Below are 13012 nucleotides of genomic sequence, written 5' to 3'. Positions count from 1 at the left end.
AAGCTGGACAAAAGTGCAGTTCTTAAAGCATTATGTTCAGGCTTTGAGGAGACTACTGAGCCAACTGTGTGCTTGAGTAAAGGTTGCCGAACTCTATGCCTTTTGATAATTTACTGTTTTTGACTTCTGGTTTGTCATCTATATTTTTCTATAAAAATGCCTAGGTGTCTAATGGTTATCGTTATCTGTTACTGGTTATGCAGACATTGAAACAAATGAATGTTTGGAAAATAATGGCGGATGCTGGCAAGATAACGCTACCAACATTTCTGCATGCAGGGTATTTGTTGTGAATATTCTTATGTACATGCCGTAGAAATTACCATTCTTCTTATGATTTTGTTTTCCATTTGTTCACAGGACACATTTCGTGGAAGAATATGCCAATGCCCTGTTGTGCGAGGTGTGAAGTTTGTTGGTGATGGGTATACCCACTGTGAAGGTAATCACAAATTATGGGAATCGGAAACTTCTCATTTGGTGGGTAAAACTAAAAGGTTTTGGCATGTAATAAGAAAGTGTTTCGCATTTTGACTTTTATATCCTTAAGCCATTTCAACTTCTTATACGACTAAACCGAAGGAAAATTTGGATATTGCATTCAGGAATGCAACCGGGCCAGATGTGGATTGGATATGATACTGATCATAGCCTTATCCACTTACTAATCATGGATATGGTATAGATACAATAATATCTCAATAAGGGAAACTCATATCCATATGTGGCAAAATCGAATATGGATACAGATCATATAAATGAAAAAATATATATGAATACAAAATGGATGTGAGCAAGACATGTCATGCAGTATACGAGATGTTTAAATATTGAAGTTCTCAAATGAGAGCCCATTAATATGTTCAACATATTAATGGATGTAAGCAAGACATGTCATGCAGTATACGAGATGTTTAAATTTTAAAGTTCTCAAATGAGAGCCCATTAATATGTTCAACATATATGAAAAATTAAGATTAGATATCTGATCAAGAAAAATGATCTCAAATCAGTTAACCTAAGGGTCAAAATAATTTTCAACTTTATGATCGATGCATGTATTCGGATATCAGGATACAACTATTTAACTATTATTTAAAGAACATACAAAAAATAAGATTTTATTTGTCCTGCAGCTTCGGGATCTGGTCGTTGTGAAATTAACAACGGTGGCTGCTGGAAGCAGACTAAACATCACAGGACATACAGTGCCTGTGTAAGTGTTTGCTTGCAATTTTGCATGAGATCAGCTTCGTTATGATTTTTGTTCTTGTGGTATGAGTTTTACACAGTACAATATTTCATTTCGCAGGATGATGATTCGAAGGGGTGCAAATGCCCGCTAGGTTTTAAAGGTGATGGGGTCAACTCCTGTGAAGGTAATGTCTGAAAACAGCACCATATTTTCTTTTCAACATGAAGCTTATTCAATAGATCGCTTATCTCTTCTTATTTATAATGCTAACCGTTATTTTTTGATTAAATACCATCGCAATCAAGATTGAATCTATATCATCAGTTGTATTTTTCCATTTTTTTAAGGCTAAATATCATTAAAAACTCCTTAACTTTGGACAATTATCAGAAAATGGCTCTAAACTTTCAAAATATTAAATTTAAGGAACACTTTCTAGCATTCAGAAAATGTAAAACTTCCTGGATTGAGATGAATATGAATATGGATAATTATCCAACTTCATTAGTATTTAATGAGGTCTAATCAGGTGCCCTTAGGGCACTCTTCTTTACCATTTCAAGTGGACAATCTAGTTACTTGAGAAATATTTTGAGCAACTTACTGATTCTTTGAAATCTTTAGAGGGAGCTATTGTTATGTCAGTTATGTTGATGTGTTCTGTATTTCCTTGAGTACATCAAATTTGATATTTTCGCTTGTTTCCAGATATTGATGAATGCAAAGAAAAGACTGCTTGCCAATGTCCGGACTGCAAATGCAAGAACACATGGGGAAGTTATGAGTGCAGGTGCCGGAGTAATCAGTTATACATGAGAGAGCATGATGCATGCATAAGTGAGTAGCCTTTCATCGTCCATCATCTGGTCAAAACGAAACCTTTCTTTTCCTCTTATCATATAACTTTTGGATCTATTTAATTTTCTTTGATTTTGTTTTGGTATATTCTATTGCAGGTAAGGAGGGATCGTCAAAGGTCAGCTGGAGCTTTTTGTGGGTTATGTTCATCGGTCTTTTTGCAGCTGGACTTGGAGGATATGCTGTCTATAAGTACAGAATTCGGGTATAAATGCTTTCTCCGCGATATTATCACCTTTTTTTCCTTTCCTCGTTTTCCTTTTTTATTTATACTTACAGGATGTGCTTTCAGGACTCAACTCACAACATTCATTACTACTTGAATATTTGTAAAAACACTGAAACTGTTGCAAAATCCTCAAATCTGTACTCTCTGTGTCCAAACAATCATCGAAAGATCAATCCTGAGCTCTTGCTAACTCCTCCTCTTCGAAAACTCATAATGTCGATACCCTACCTCACCTCCCTAATTACTCGTAAAGCGACTGTGTTCTCTGGCTGTGCAGTTACTTTAATTTTTGTTTCTTTGCAGAGTTACATGGACTCGGAGATTCGCGCCATTATGGCTCAGTACATGCCATTAGACAACGAAGCAGAGAGCGCTAGTCAAATCCAACTACACGAAGACATCTGAGACTTGTAATCATCACAATCGTAGTTCTTATCATTTGCTTCTTAGTGAGCTTACATGAAATTTTTATGTAAATTTGTGAGCTCATAAATCTTTCCTATGTTTATCGGTTAGACGTGCTAGGATAATGAGTCATATATGTTAAATTTCAATTTCATTCTCGTATGAGAATTATTGACTTCTCGTTCTAAACTCCATGCATGTTTGAGTTGTGAATGATGCAAAGTTCTGTTCTTGGGTGATGAGAGTGTGTTTTCAAGTAGTGATGCTGTGTTGTAGGATTGTGCATGATGGTTAATTATGCTTCTCAGAGCCGAATATGGTGAATCAAAAGTTAACAACAAAATCTAAGCAGTGTCATTTGTAAATTCCTGTATGTTTGAAGGGTTTTTTGCATGTATAACCCTCAAACATTCTATATTTGCAAAGTTACCCCGAAAATCTTGGTATTTGCAAAATTACCCTCTAAATTCTTCACATTGGGGTTTTCTACCCCTCTAACCAAACAATATTGGTTTCCAAATAGGGGAATGTCAAAATTTTGCAACAAGTTCCAATATGTTTGTAATATTTTCCGTTTAAAAACCAAAACTGACCAATTGATTGAGTCAAATCAATCTTTCTCCTAACTAATCTACGACAAGCTCTCAGTTGGGAGTCCTAGTCAGCAAGCTCTCAAGAGCTCTCAAGCATTTTAGAATAAAAAATTAAAAAAATAAGCCTTGGGAGGCCCTCCATCTTTTATGGAGCTCCAACAAGCTCCTAGTTAGGAGCTCCAACAATATCAAAAAAAAAACCCTCTTCTATTTTAATATTTTACCTATTACTTTCAATTATATTTAAACCTCTTGTATTTCATTTCTAACCGTTGGATACGGCCTTCGAGGGAGCGCACACGGTCTTCGAGGTAACCCACGGTCTTCGAGGGAACGCATACGGTTTTCGAGGTAACCCGCGGTCTTCGAGGTTGGGCACGAAGTTCGAGGTATCGCAAACTTTGACCGTCAACCGACTTATTCCTATAAAATTCGATGGCTTCTCTCCTCAACCCATCATCTCCCAGAACAAAATATCTAGCTCATCTAGCTCTAGCGATGATGAAATGATGAAGACGTTCTTTCTTATTGGAGCTGTTGTCGTTGAGGAAGAAGAACAAGAGAAATGTTCAACTTCGGTTCAACACAAAAGACGTATCGTGCTCCATCGAAACCGACTGGAAGGCCACAATCAGTTGTTCCAAGATTATTTTGCTGACGCACCAACCTATCCTCTTCATTATTTTCATCAAAGATTCAGAATGACGCGTTCGTTATTCCTTCGAATCCACGACGCAGTCGTCGAATATGACAAGTACTTCGTCCAAAAGAGGAATGGTGCTGGATAATTAGGACTATCTAGTCTTCAAAAGATTACTGTAGCTATGCGGATGCTCGCATATGGAGCATCCGCTGACTCCGTTGACGACTACGTTCGGATCGGTAAAAGTACGTCGCTTGAGAGCGTGAAGAGGTTCGTTCGATCGATTATCAACATCTTTGGAGAGGAATACCTTTGTTCATCGACTAATGAAGACGTTGCACGCCTGCTCGAGGAAGGTTCACAATGAGGTTTTCCTGGTATGCTTGGGAGCATCGACTGCATGCAGTGGACATGGAAGAACTGTCCAACTGCCTGGCAAGGTATGTATACTGGGCATTTTCATGAACCTATAATTATTTTGGAGGCCGTAGCTAGTAAAGATCTTTGGATATGGCATGCCTTCTTTGGACTGTCGGGGTCTCACAATGACCTCAATGTTCTACATCGTTCACCAGTTTTCGCACAACTTGCGGAGGGAAGAGCTTTACAGTGCAACTATACTGTCAATGGACATGAGTACAATATAGGATACTATCTCGCCGACGGGATTTATCCAGAGTGGTCCACATTTGTGAACACTATTCCAGCACCTCGAGGAAACAAGCATAAGTACTTTGCTCAACAACAAGAAAGCACAAGAAATATGTTGAGCGAGCTTTTGGCGTGTTGCAAGCTCGATTTGCGATTGTTCGTGGATCAGGACGTTTCTGGTAACCTTGTGTGCTGAAAGACATCATGACAGCTTGCATCATAATGCATAACATGATCGTTGAAGATTAACGAGATTGTCAATTGGACAACAACTTCGACTTTACTGATTCGGTACCAGTCATTGAACCTTCTCATGTGCAGACGGTGCCTCTAACTGAGTTCATCCAAAATCATCATTGGATCAGGAACACGCAAACACATAAATCACTAAAAAATGATTTGATCGAGCATCTGTGGCAGCTCAAGGGATCCATCGACGAGGATTAAGTTTCTTTATGTCTAATGTAATTTCAGAAAAGGAGTTCAAGTTGTTGTACTACACCAATTTTATTTTTAATAAAGTAGTTGTTTTCATTCAATGCCAAAATTTTCAACTTCAAGTACAATCATAAATCTAATACAATATAATATTTGATAATTAGGAAGAACTAATAAGGATGCGATGCGAGTACAATGTATGATAATTAGGAAGAACCCTTAGACATCCGCCTCTCCAATATCTCTGCCTGACGTATTTCAAAGTATTGTCGTTGAACTGAATTGAGTGTTGAGAGATCCATCTTCATGATATCGTCATCTTGTTTTTTCTGTTTTAGCTCTATTTTTTATTGGTGGTTTGCTTCATCCACGCGAAAGCCTCTCCCATGATGGATGTAGCGGACTTAGAGTTTTCCACATTTTGTTTCCTCTTGAGCTTTGCCGCTTTCCTCCCTTCAGGCCTTGCTAACACATCATCCGAGTCAGTGTTCAACTCGATGGGGGTCGCTGGCATGGAATTGTTTGGTGAGGAATCAGAGTTTGTGGTTCTTCTTTTTATTGTAAGTTTCTATTTGTTGGATCCACTTTTGATGATGACGCAACTCAACCCAACAATGGTCAAACACGAATGGTTTACCATAAAGAGATTGGTATAATTCTTTTACTTCTGCAGTCTACACAAGAGTTAAATTTAGAATAATCAAACATAATTAAACATATATATTCCTCTCTTCAATGCTATGTTGTTTACATAAAAACATATAAGTTAAATATTTACTTGGTCAATAATTCTCGTACCAGATCTTTGTCTTCCTTCAATCTGAGCAACGCACCCGTAGAACTTGTTGACGAATAGTTGAATCGTTAACCAACGATGCATCATTTGGTTTGGTGTACGGTTCGTTGGATCGGTGGAGTATTGGATAAAGTAGTCGTTAGCTCTGTGCCAAAACTTATCTTTGTGTTGCCCCGTATCTTGGATGGCGTCTTGGCTCGTGTTCAGCCAAGCAGACACAAGAAGCTTATCCTCGTGGACAGTCCAATTTTCGGACCGCGTGTAAGCCTTCTTCTTCTTTGTGGTCGGTGTTTCTTGGGATGACACTTGTTGTGTTGCCGATTGCGAGAATTCGATAGGGTTACCTTCTTCTACGACTTCTGTATAGAACGGCGGGTATAAGGTCGATCCTTCACCGGTAAGAAGTTGCGAATAATAGTTTTGGGAGGGATCCATGAGATTTGTAATTTGATAGGGAAATATAGAGTTTTTTATGAGAGAGTTGTGTGGAATGATTTGTGTATTGAAGTTTGAGAATTTATAGATGATTTTTTACTGTTCATGCCATTTTTTTAATCCCAACGGCTAAATTTCCCAACAGCTGAATTTTTCACCTCAACGGTACATTTGCAACTTAACTTTTCACCTCAACGGTACATTTTCAACTCAACAGGTATTATTTCATTAAAAAAACAACAAACCCCAAATAAAAACAACTCAACAATATATTATTTCAACTCAACAGGTACATGATGAGTATCAGCTCAAACAACCCACCCAATTAAAAAAAAACAAAAGAGAGATCTTCATCCTCTCCCTTCGACAGACCCAACCCCACCCCAAATAAAAAAACAACAAACCCAACCCCAAATCCTCTCCATCGACGACGGCGACGGCGGCGGCATGCAGAGGCCAGTCGGAGGCCTCTTCACCGCCATCATCTCCGGCGTCGGCATCGTCGCCATCATCGCCGGCACCCCAATCGGAGGCCTCTTCGCTGCCAGAATCATCCCTTCAGTTCAACAAATTGGTCTTGAGCTTTTTTGAGGGGGGTTTTGTAAATATTTTTGGCAGTGAGGGGGGGAGGTTGTAAAATTTTTTGGTAGTTGGGAGCTCCCAAGCGCTCCACAAATTTGTGGAGCGCTTGGGAGCTCCGATGGCTGCAACAGCCACGTCGGCCTTGAGATCCATCTTGGGAGCGAACAAGGAGGTTGTTGGAGGGTATGCAGCAGGCTTCCACTGCCACGTCAGCCTTGAGAGCTCTCTTACGAGCTTGTTGCCCTTGCTCTTAGGACCTCAGCCAAACATTTGTTTACTTATTAGAAGTGAAAAAATGGAGCTTTTCGAACTGCCAGATTCGGTATAGTCGATGTCAAATGGGTGGTTTTTGGTTGGGTCTTGGTTGGGTCATAAATGGGTGGGCACATTTATGACCACTTGACCATTTATGACCCATTTAACATTTACTAAATGGGTCAGTTCTCAACCACTCATTTACTAAATGGGTGGTTCATGGGTGACCCAATAACCAATTTAGTTATGATTATGATGCTTCTATATACATGTAAGTTTCAGGGATCTACTTGTAAAGTTTCAGGGGTTTTGGCAAACTTTCAGGGGGGTTTTCTGTAAACTTTTAGGGGGTTTTCTGTAAACTTTCAGGGGGTTTTCTGTAAACTTTTAGGGGGGTTTTTTGCAAACTTTTGGGGATTTTCTGCAAACTTTCAGAGGGTTTTTTTATAAACTTTTAGGGGTTTTTTTGTAAACTTTCAGGGGGTTTTCTACAAACTTTTAGGGGTTTTATGTAAACTTTTAGGGGGTTTTCTACAAACTTTTAGTGGGTTTTCTGCAAACTTACAGGGGGTTTTCTGTAAACTTTCAGGGGTTTTCTGCAAACTTTCAGGGGGTTTTCTACAAATTTTTAGGGTTTTATGTAAACTTTCAGGGGGTTTTTTTTATAAATTTTTAGGGTTTTTTTTAAAATTTTTAGGGGTTTTCTACAAACTTTCAGGGGGTTTTCTGTAAATATTTCTTTCTCAATTGAATCGACTACTTGAAAAAATTAGGACAGAATTGTGAGCAAAAGAAGCAAATGATGACGGGACTGAGCAAAAAAAGAGATGGACTCGTAACAAGTCTAGTCTACTGCATGCTCGATTATTTAAAAAAAGCCCTTACTTTGGTCATATGTCAAAATTTTCAGAATACTGGAGTACCCTCAACATTTAATTCAGTTCTTCTTCATCTTAGGGTCAAATTAGGACAGAGCAAAGAAATAACAAAATATCTTCAGAAAACCCACCTTGCACGGTTTACAAAACCACACTACCTAACAGCTCTATTTGATAAAAACATCCTAACTAAATTTGGCTCTAAAAACCCACGCACCACACATTCCATAAAAAAAAATCCTAACTAAATCTTTTTACCGTCTAAATTTGTCAACAAAATGTGGTAAAAATATCACGTCCCACTCCGAGGATCTTAAAAATCCTGCACCTCCTTAGCCTTGCGTGAACTGCTTTGAGAGAGATTGTGTTTTTCTTTTCTTTGTTCAAAATCCATGAGTCATGAGCGTAATTGTTCATTTCTTCATATTTGTTGTTGATTAAAGTCTATTATTTTTTTCATGTTTGTTCTTAATTACAGAGTGTCCCTAAGTAATTCTCCTTGAAATTTTTTTATCACGCCGGATAACAATACACGGTCTCTTTCTCTCATGTTTCTCGCACAATAGACGCAAGTTTTGCAAATTACACTTGGCCGCACATGCATATATCTCCTGCCGACGAAGAATTGTGAGCGCTTACTTTTTATATTTATATATCATTGAGGGTGTTTTTTATAATTTTTAAAAGTTTGAGGGTGTTACTTGCAAATTTGATATTTATAGGGGACTACCGAAATTTTTTTAGATTTCATGTGTCATTTGCAAGTTTAGAAAATTCTAAGATTGTTTTGTAGTTTTGAACTCTTGAGGGTACTTTTTGCAATTTTTAAACTTTGTGGGTGCTTTTTGTAAATTATAAATTTACAGGGGGCTGCTAGTAATTTTTGGATTTCGTGTGTCATTTGTAGGTTTTAAAATTTCAGGATGATTTTATAATTCTAAACTATGGAGGGTGTTTTTCTAAAAATTTAAAACTTTGAGGGTGTTAATTGCAAATTTAAAATTTATAGGGGACTATTGAAATTTTTTAGATTTCATATGTCATTTGCAAGCTTAGAAAACTCTAAGATTGTTTGGTAATTTTAAAGTCTTGAGGGTGTTTTTCTCATTTTTTACAACTTTTAAGGGTATTTTTTATAAATTATGAAATTTTAGGGGGCTGTTGGTAATTTTTGAATTTCATGTGTCATCTGTGAGGTTAGAAAATTTTGATAGTTTTTTTTATAATTTTTAACTCTTGAGGGCGTTTTTATAATATTTTAAACTTTGAGGGTATTTTTTGTAAATCTCAAAATTTTAAGGGGTTGTTAGTCATTTTAAGTGTTTTCTATAATTTTTAACTTTTAAAAATAAGTTTTGTAATTGTTGAAGCGTTGAGGGTGTTTTTAAAACAATATCCATCTAAACGGGTAAATGAGTGGGTAATAACCCGCCCATTAATAACTCATTTATCTTTAATAAAAACTATACTCACCCATTTATGACCCATTTAACTAAATGAGTGGGTTTAGATGGTTCATTTGGCGGGTGGGTATGGGTGGGCAATTGGTCTTGGGTCCATTTTGCCATCCCTAGGTATAGATGTATAGTTCCATGGATAATTTACCTTTCTTTGACGCTGCAGCTATCAATTGATCAAGACAGCATTAACTTCCCATTAATTTAATGTCTACGTGCATTGGCTTCACATGCTGAATTTAAACGTTGTTGTCAAATTAACAATTGATCGGATCACTTTATTCCACCATTGTGGTCCCGTAGACTTATTATACCTTATGTTCCTCTCGCTTGAAGCAAAGCATGTGGAGTGCGTTAATTCATTTCTAAGTACCTAATCCTCATTAAACAAAGTAAGCTAGAAATTTGGTTGTGATTCTTATGATTCTTATGCTCTTCCCCAATAGCTATAGCAATTATCAAGTCATGAATATATATTTTTTCCTTACCATGCTTGAGAGACATTCCAAAAGTCTCCTAAGAATTAGGAAATTATTTCTCGATAATTATCATAACTTGGAATTTCTCAGGAAGCTTCATTTCAACTTCTCGAAGAGAATGAAGAATAAACATAAGTTCATGTGCTTGTTTTGTTACAGATTTACCCTCGACCATTTGAAACTTTAAGAACATGGGCACAAAATATTTTTCAAGATCGAGGTCTTTAGTATTATTATTATTTTTTTGTCCAGTTCATCTCATAGTGCCTTTGCAGTGACCAAAGAAGAACAATAGACATCGAAGAGCACGCTGGACAGAGCCAACAAAATACATCCTCTAGCTATTTAGTCCTTCTTCGTCCACTATGCAATTTTATCTACACTATTAGGATCTTTTTCACCTAGTTTAGGGCATTTTGTTAATATCATTGCCAACAACCCCTTAGTCATCAGCCAGATCTTCATACATATTTGCCAACATTTAAAGTACTGACCATCGAACTTTTCAGGCATTCCAGACATGTCCATTTTTAGAGGCATATGAATCAACTCTAGAAACATACGACCTAACTTCAATTAGTAATAGTTTCTTCAAGATTGTTGGGAAAAACAAGCATAAAAACAGATCCAAAGTAGTACAGAACAAATCATACAGGATGAAAGAAAAGAGCAAAAAGTTAGAGACATTATATTAAACACTTCGAGTTTGAAATATTTTACAGAAGTGTCGAATCACTCTCTTAACATATGACTTGCTTTGAAGAAACAATGCCCCACCTACGGTAGCGTTGGGTCCGCACAGTACTTCCGAGGATGAGATGACTACAATCCAAAGAAGCTCTCTCTTCTTGTGAACACCACGACCACTTCTTCAGTTTGCCAGAACCTCAAACACTTAGCAGCTTATAGAATTATAAAAGAAGAAGAAGAAGACATGAGATTTCGTTTTTTATGTCTTTCAAATGATCAGAAGAAGCCCTTTTATAAGGTTCATGAGAGACAGAGATTTGAATTTCAGTTATTGTAACGTTTGTAACATCTGCAATAAAACTTATTCAATCCTTGTAACGTTTGTAACGTACAAAACGTTCAACTGGTTTTAAGTGAGCACATGCAAAATGTTTAAGCTCGTTTAAAGTCAACACGTGCAAAAAGCGTACGCGCCAGCACACGCGCCTGAACCGCACACACGAGCCTGCACGCTCGCTTATATACCAAGACAAGTGTATAATACTAGCTAACACCTTTGTTATACTATATACAACACGTCTGTTAATTTGAACCAACTAAAATGCATTCAATTAGCCAATGTGGGACTAAAACTCACACACTACTTATTAAACACATTTCAATTTTCGTCTATGAAATCCAATCATTAAATGATATCTTTCCATAAAAGCCCTCTAAGAAACATTTATTTCAATAATTAATTTATAGGAAGTTTCACCTCAAGAAATGCTAAACTTGTACGAGTCTTTGGTTATGCGTTGTAGGCTGTCTAAAAATTACTACAGATAGCTTATCCCCATCAAACACCGATAATAAAAGTTATAATTTGACGACTTCCAGAAGGTTATAATTTGAAGACTTTCACATAGATCGATGAAGGTTACAATCTAACGACCTTCACAACAACTGATGAAAGCTCTAATCAACAGCCTTCACAATCAACATCAGGAATTATAATCTGACGACTCTCATATTTTTAAGGAGCCAAGACGAAGATTACTGAACAATAGTCTTTGCAACGCTCTACAGAAGAAGCTATAAGTCATTAGCTCCTTCTAAAACGCGGAATTCACCTTCGTGTTTTAGTTTTTGAAACACAGATGACCCCCGCGTTTTCAACCCTCAGCAAACAAAACGCGGGCGGCCCTCGCGTTTTTCAACATCCAGAGGGTGCCCAACTCCACGTCTCCAGTCTAAAACGCGGAGTTAGGGTCCTGAACGCCAACTTGGACGTTTGACTTGATCAAAGCACGAACTGAACAGTTCCAGGAACCGTTCCCCCCCCCATGATTTGAGGGATTTCCACCCCACTTAGGAACGGATTAAGGGGGCGGTTACCACCCTTAATCCCCTATAAATACAAGAAACTCAATTGAGTTTGGGGATCGGCTTTTTGGCATCAAAAACAGATCGCAAAAAGGTTGAACAGATCATCTTCGGATCTTGGAGATTTCTCTAATCTGGAGATCAGAAAGGGAAGGGGAATTGCTACAGCAACAAAGTTCCTTGGAGCATTCGGCCTTGGCTTGTCAAACCGATTTTCGGTTAAATCAACTCTTTCATAGAGTTTTAAACTCGTTCTGAGTTATCAACTCGTTCAGAGTTTCAAACTTGCCACGCAAGTTCTCCACAGCGTCAAATCGTGAGGAGGAGATGCCGTTCCAGTGAATCAAGACGTTCAGATCGTCAACGGAGAGCAAACTCGACGCAAGCATTCGAGGGAGGCACTCCATCGCCACCGTGAAGAACAAACTCGACGCAAGCATTCGAGGGAGGCACTCCATCGCCACCGTGAAGAACCCAGAATTAAACAAAGGAGAGAATCCAGATCGGAGGCACTCCATCGCCACCGTGAAGAACCCAGAATTAAACAAAGGAGAGAATCCAGATCAATTCTCCTTTCTTTTAATCAGGAAATTCAATTATAATTAAAATCGAGAGAATACAAATCAATTTTCTTTTATTCTTTTTACCGCAAATTTTCCACCAAACATGCGTCAAAACTTAATTTGTATGACTATCTTTGCGACTAAGTTTTGAGCTTTTTCCCTTGCTTGCTTGGTTTCTCTTCATTTCAAAATTACGTGATTTCCCTATTAATTTCCAGATTTGTCTCGATGCTGACGTGTTCAAGTTGATTCAAATGGCAACAAAAGAATATGATTGTGATCAACCCTGATGCTTCTGGAATATTATACTTGAAGGATATCAGTTAAAGTAGTTGTTCATCCAAGTTAGTCCACAGATGTATAGTTCCATGGATAATTACCTTCCATTGAGGCTGCAGCTATCAATTGATCAAGACAGCCGTCTACATAATTGACCTATGCAGGCACGAGGGTGGAAAATTGCCTGAAGGCTAGCCGTCTACATCATCTGATTCATCAAA

At 37.8% G+C, this 13012-nt stretch overlaps 2 protein-coding genes across 2 annotated transcripts in view; both read left to right on the top strand.

Moving 5' to 3' along the window:
• Positions 1–2917, top strand: part of LOC109829370 (vacuolar-sorting receptor 1-like) — a 10708-nt gene extending 7791 nt beyond the window's left edge. Inside the window, exons 5-12 of the mRNA XM_020396496.1 lie at positions 1–82; positions 204–280; positions 361–442; positions 1137–1216; positions 1313–1379; positions 1904–2032; positions 2152–2258; positions 2586–2917. The exon at positions 1–82 is cut by the window's left edge and continues 1 nt beyond it. Coding sequence (XP_020252085.1) covers positions 1–82; positions 204–280; positions 361–442; positions 1137–1216; positions 1313–1379; positions 1904–2032; positions 2152–2258; positions 2586–2687 — 726 coding nt within the window. The 3' untranslated portion in view covers positions 2688–2917. The remainder of the gene's footprint in view (positions 83–203; positions 281–360; positions 443–1136; positions 1217–1312; positions 1380–1903; positions 2033–2151; positions 2259–2585) is intronic.
• Positions 4303–4770, top strand: LOC109830752. The gene has a single exon (XM_020398114.1). It carries the CDS (start codon positions 4303–4305, stop codon positions 4768–4770), a length of 468 nt encoding a protein of 155 aa, XP_020253703.1.

The sequence above is a fragment of the Asparagus officinalis genome, chromosome 2 (genome assembly GCF_001876935.1).
Source record: "Asparagus officinalis chromosome 2, Aspof.V1, whole genome shotgun sequence".
Lineage (NCBI taxonomy): Eukaryota > Viridiplantae > Streptophyta > Magnoliopsida > Asparagales > Asparagaceae > Asparagus > Asparagus officinalis.
The sequence above is the reverse complement of the archived record's forward strand: the minus strand, read 5'-3'. Positions and strand labels throughout refer to the sequence as shown.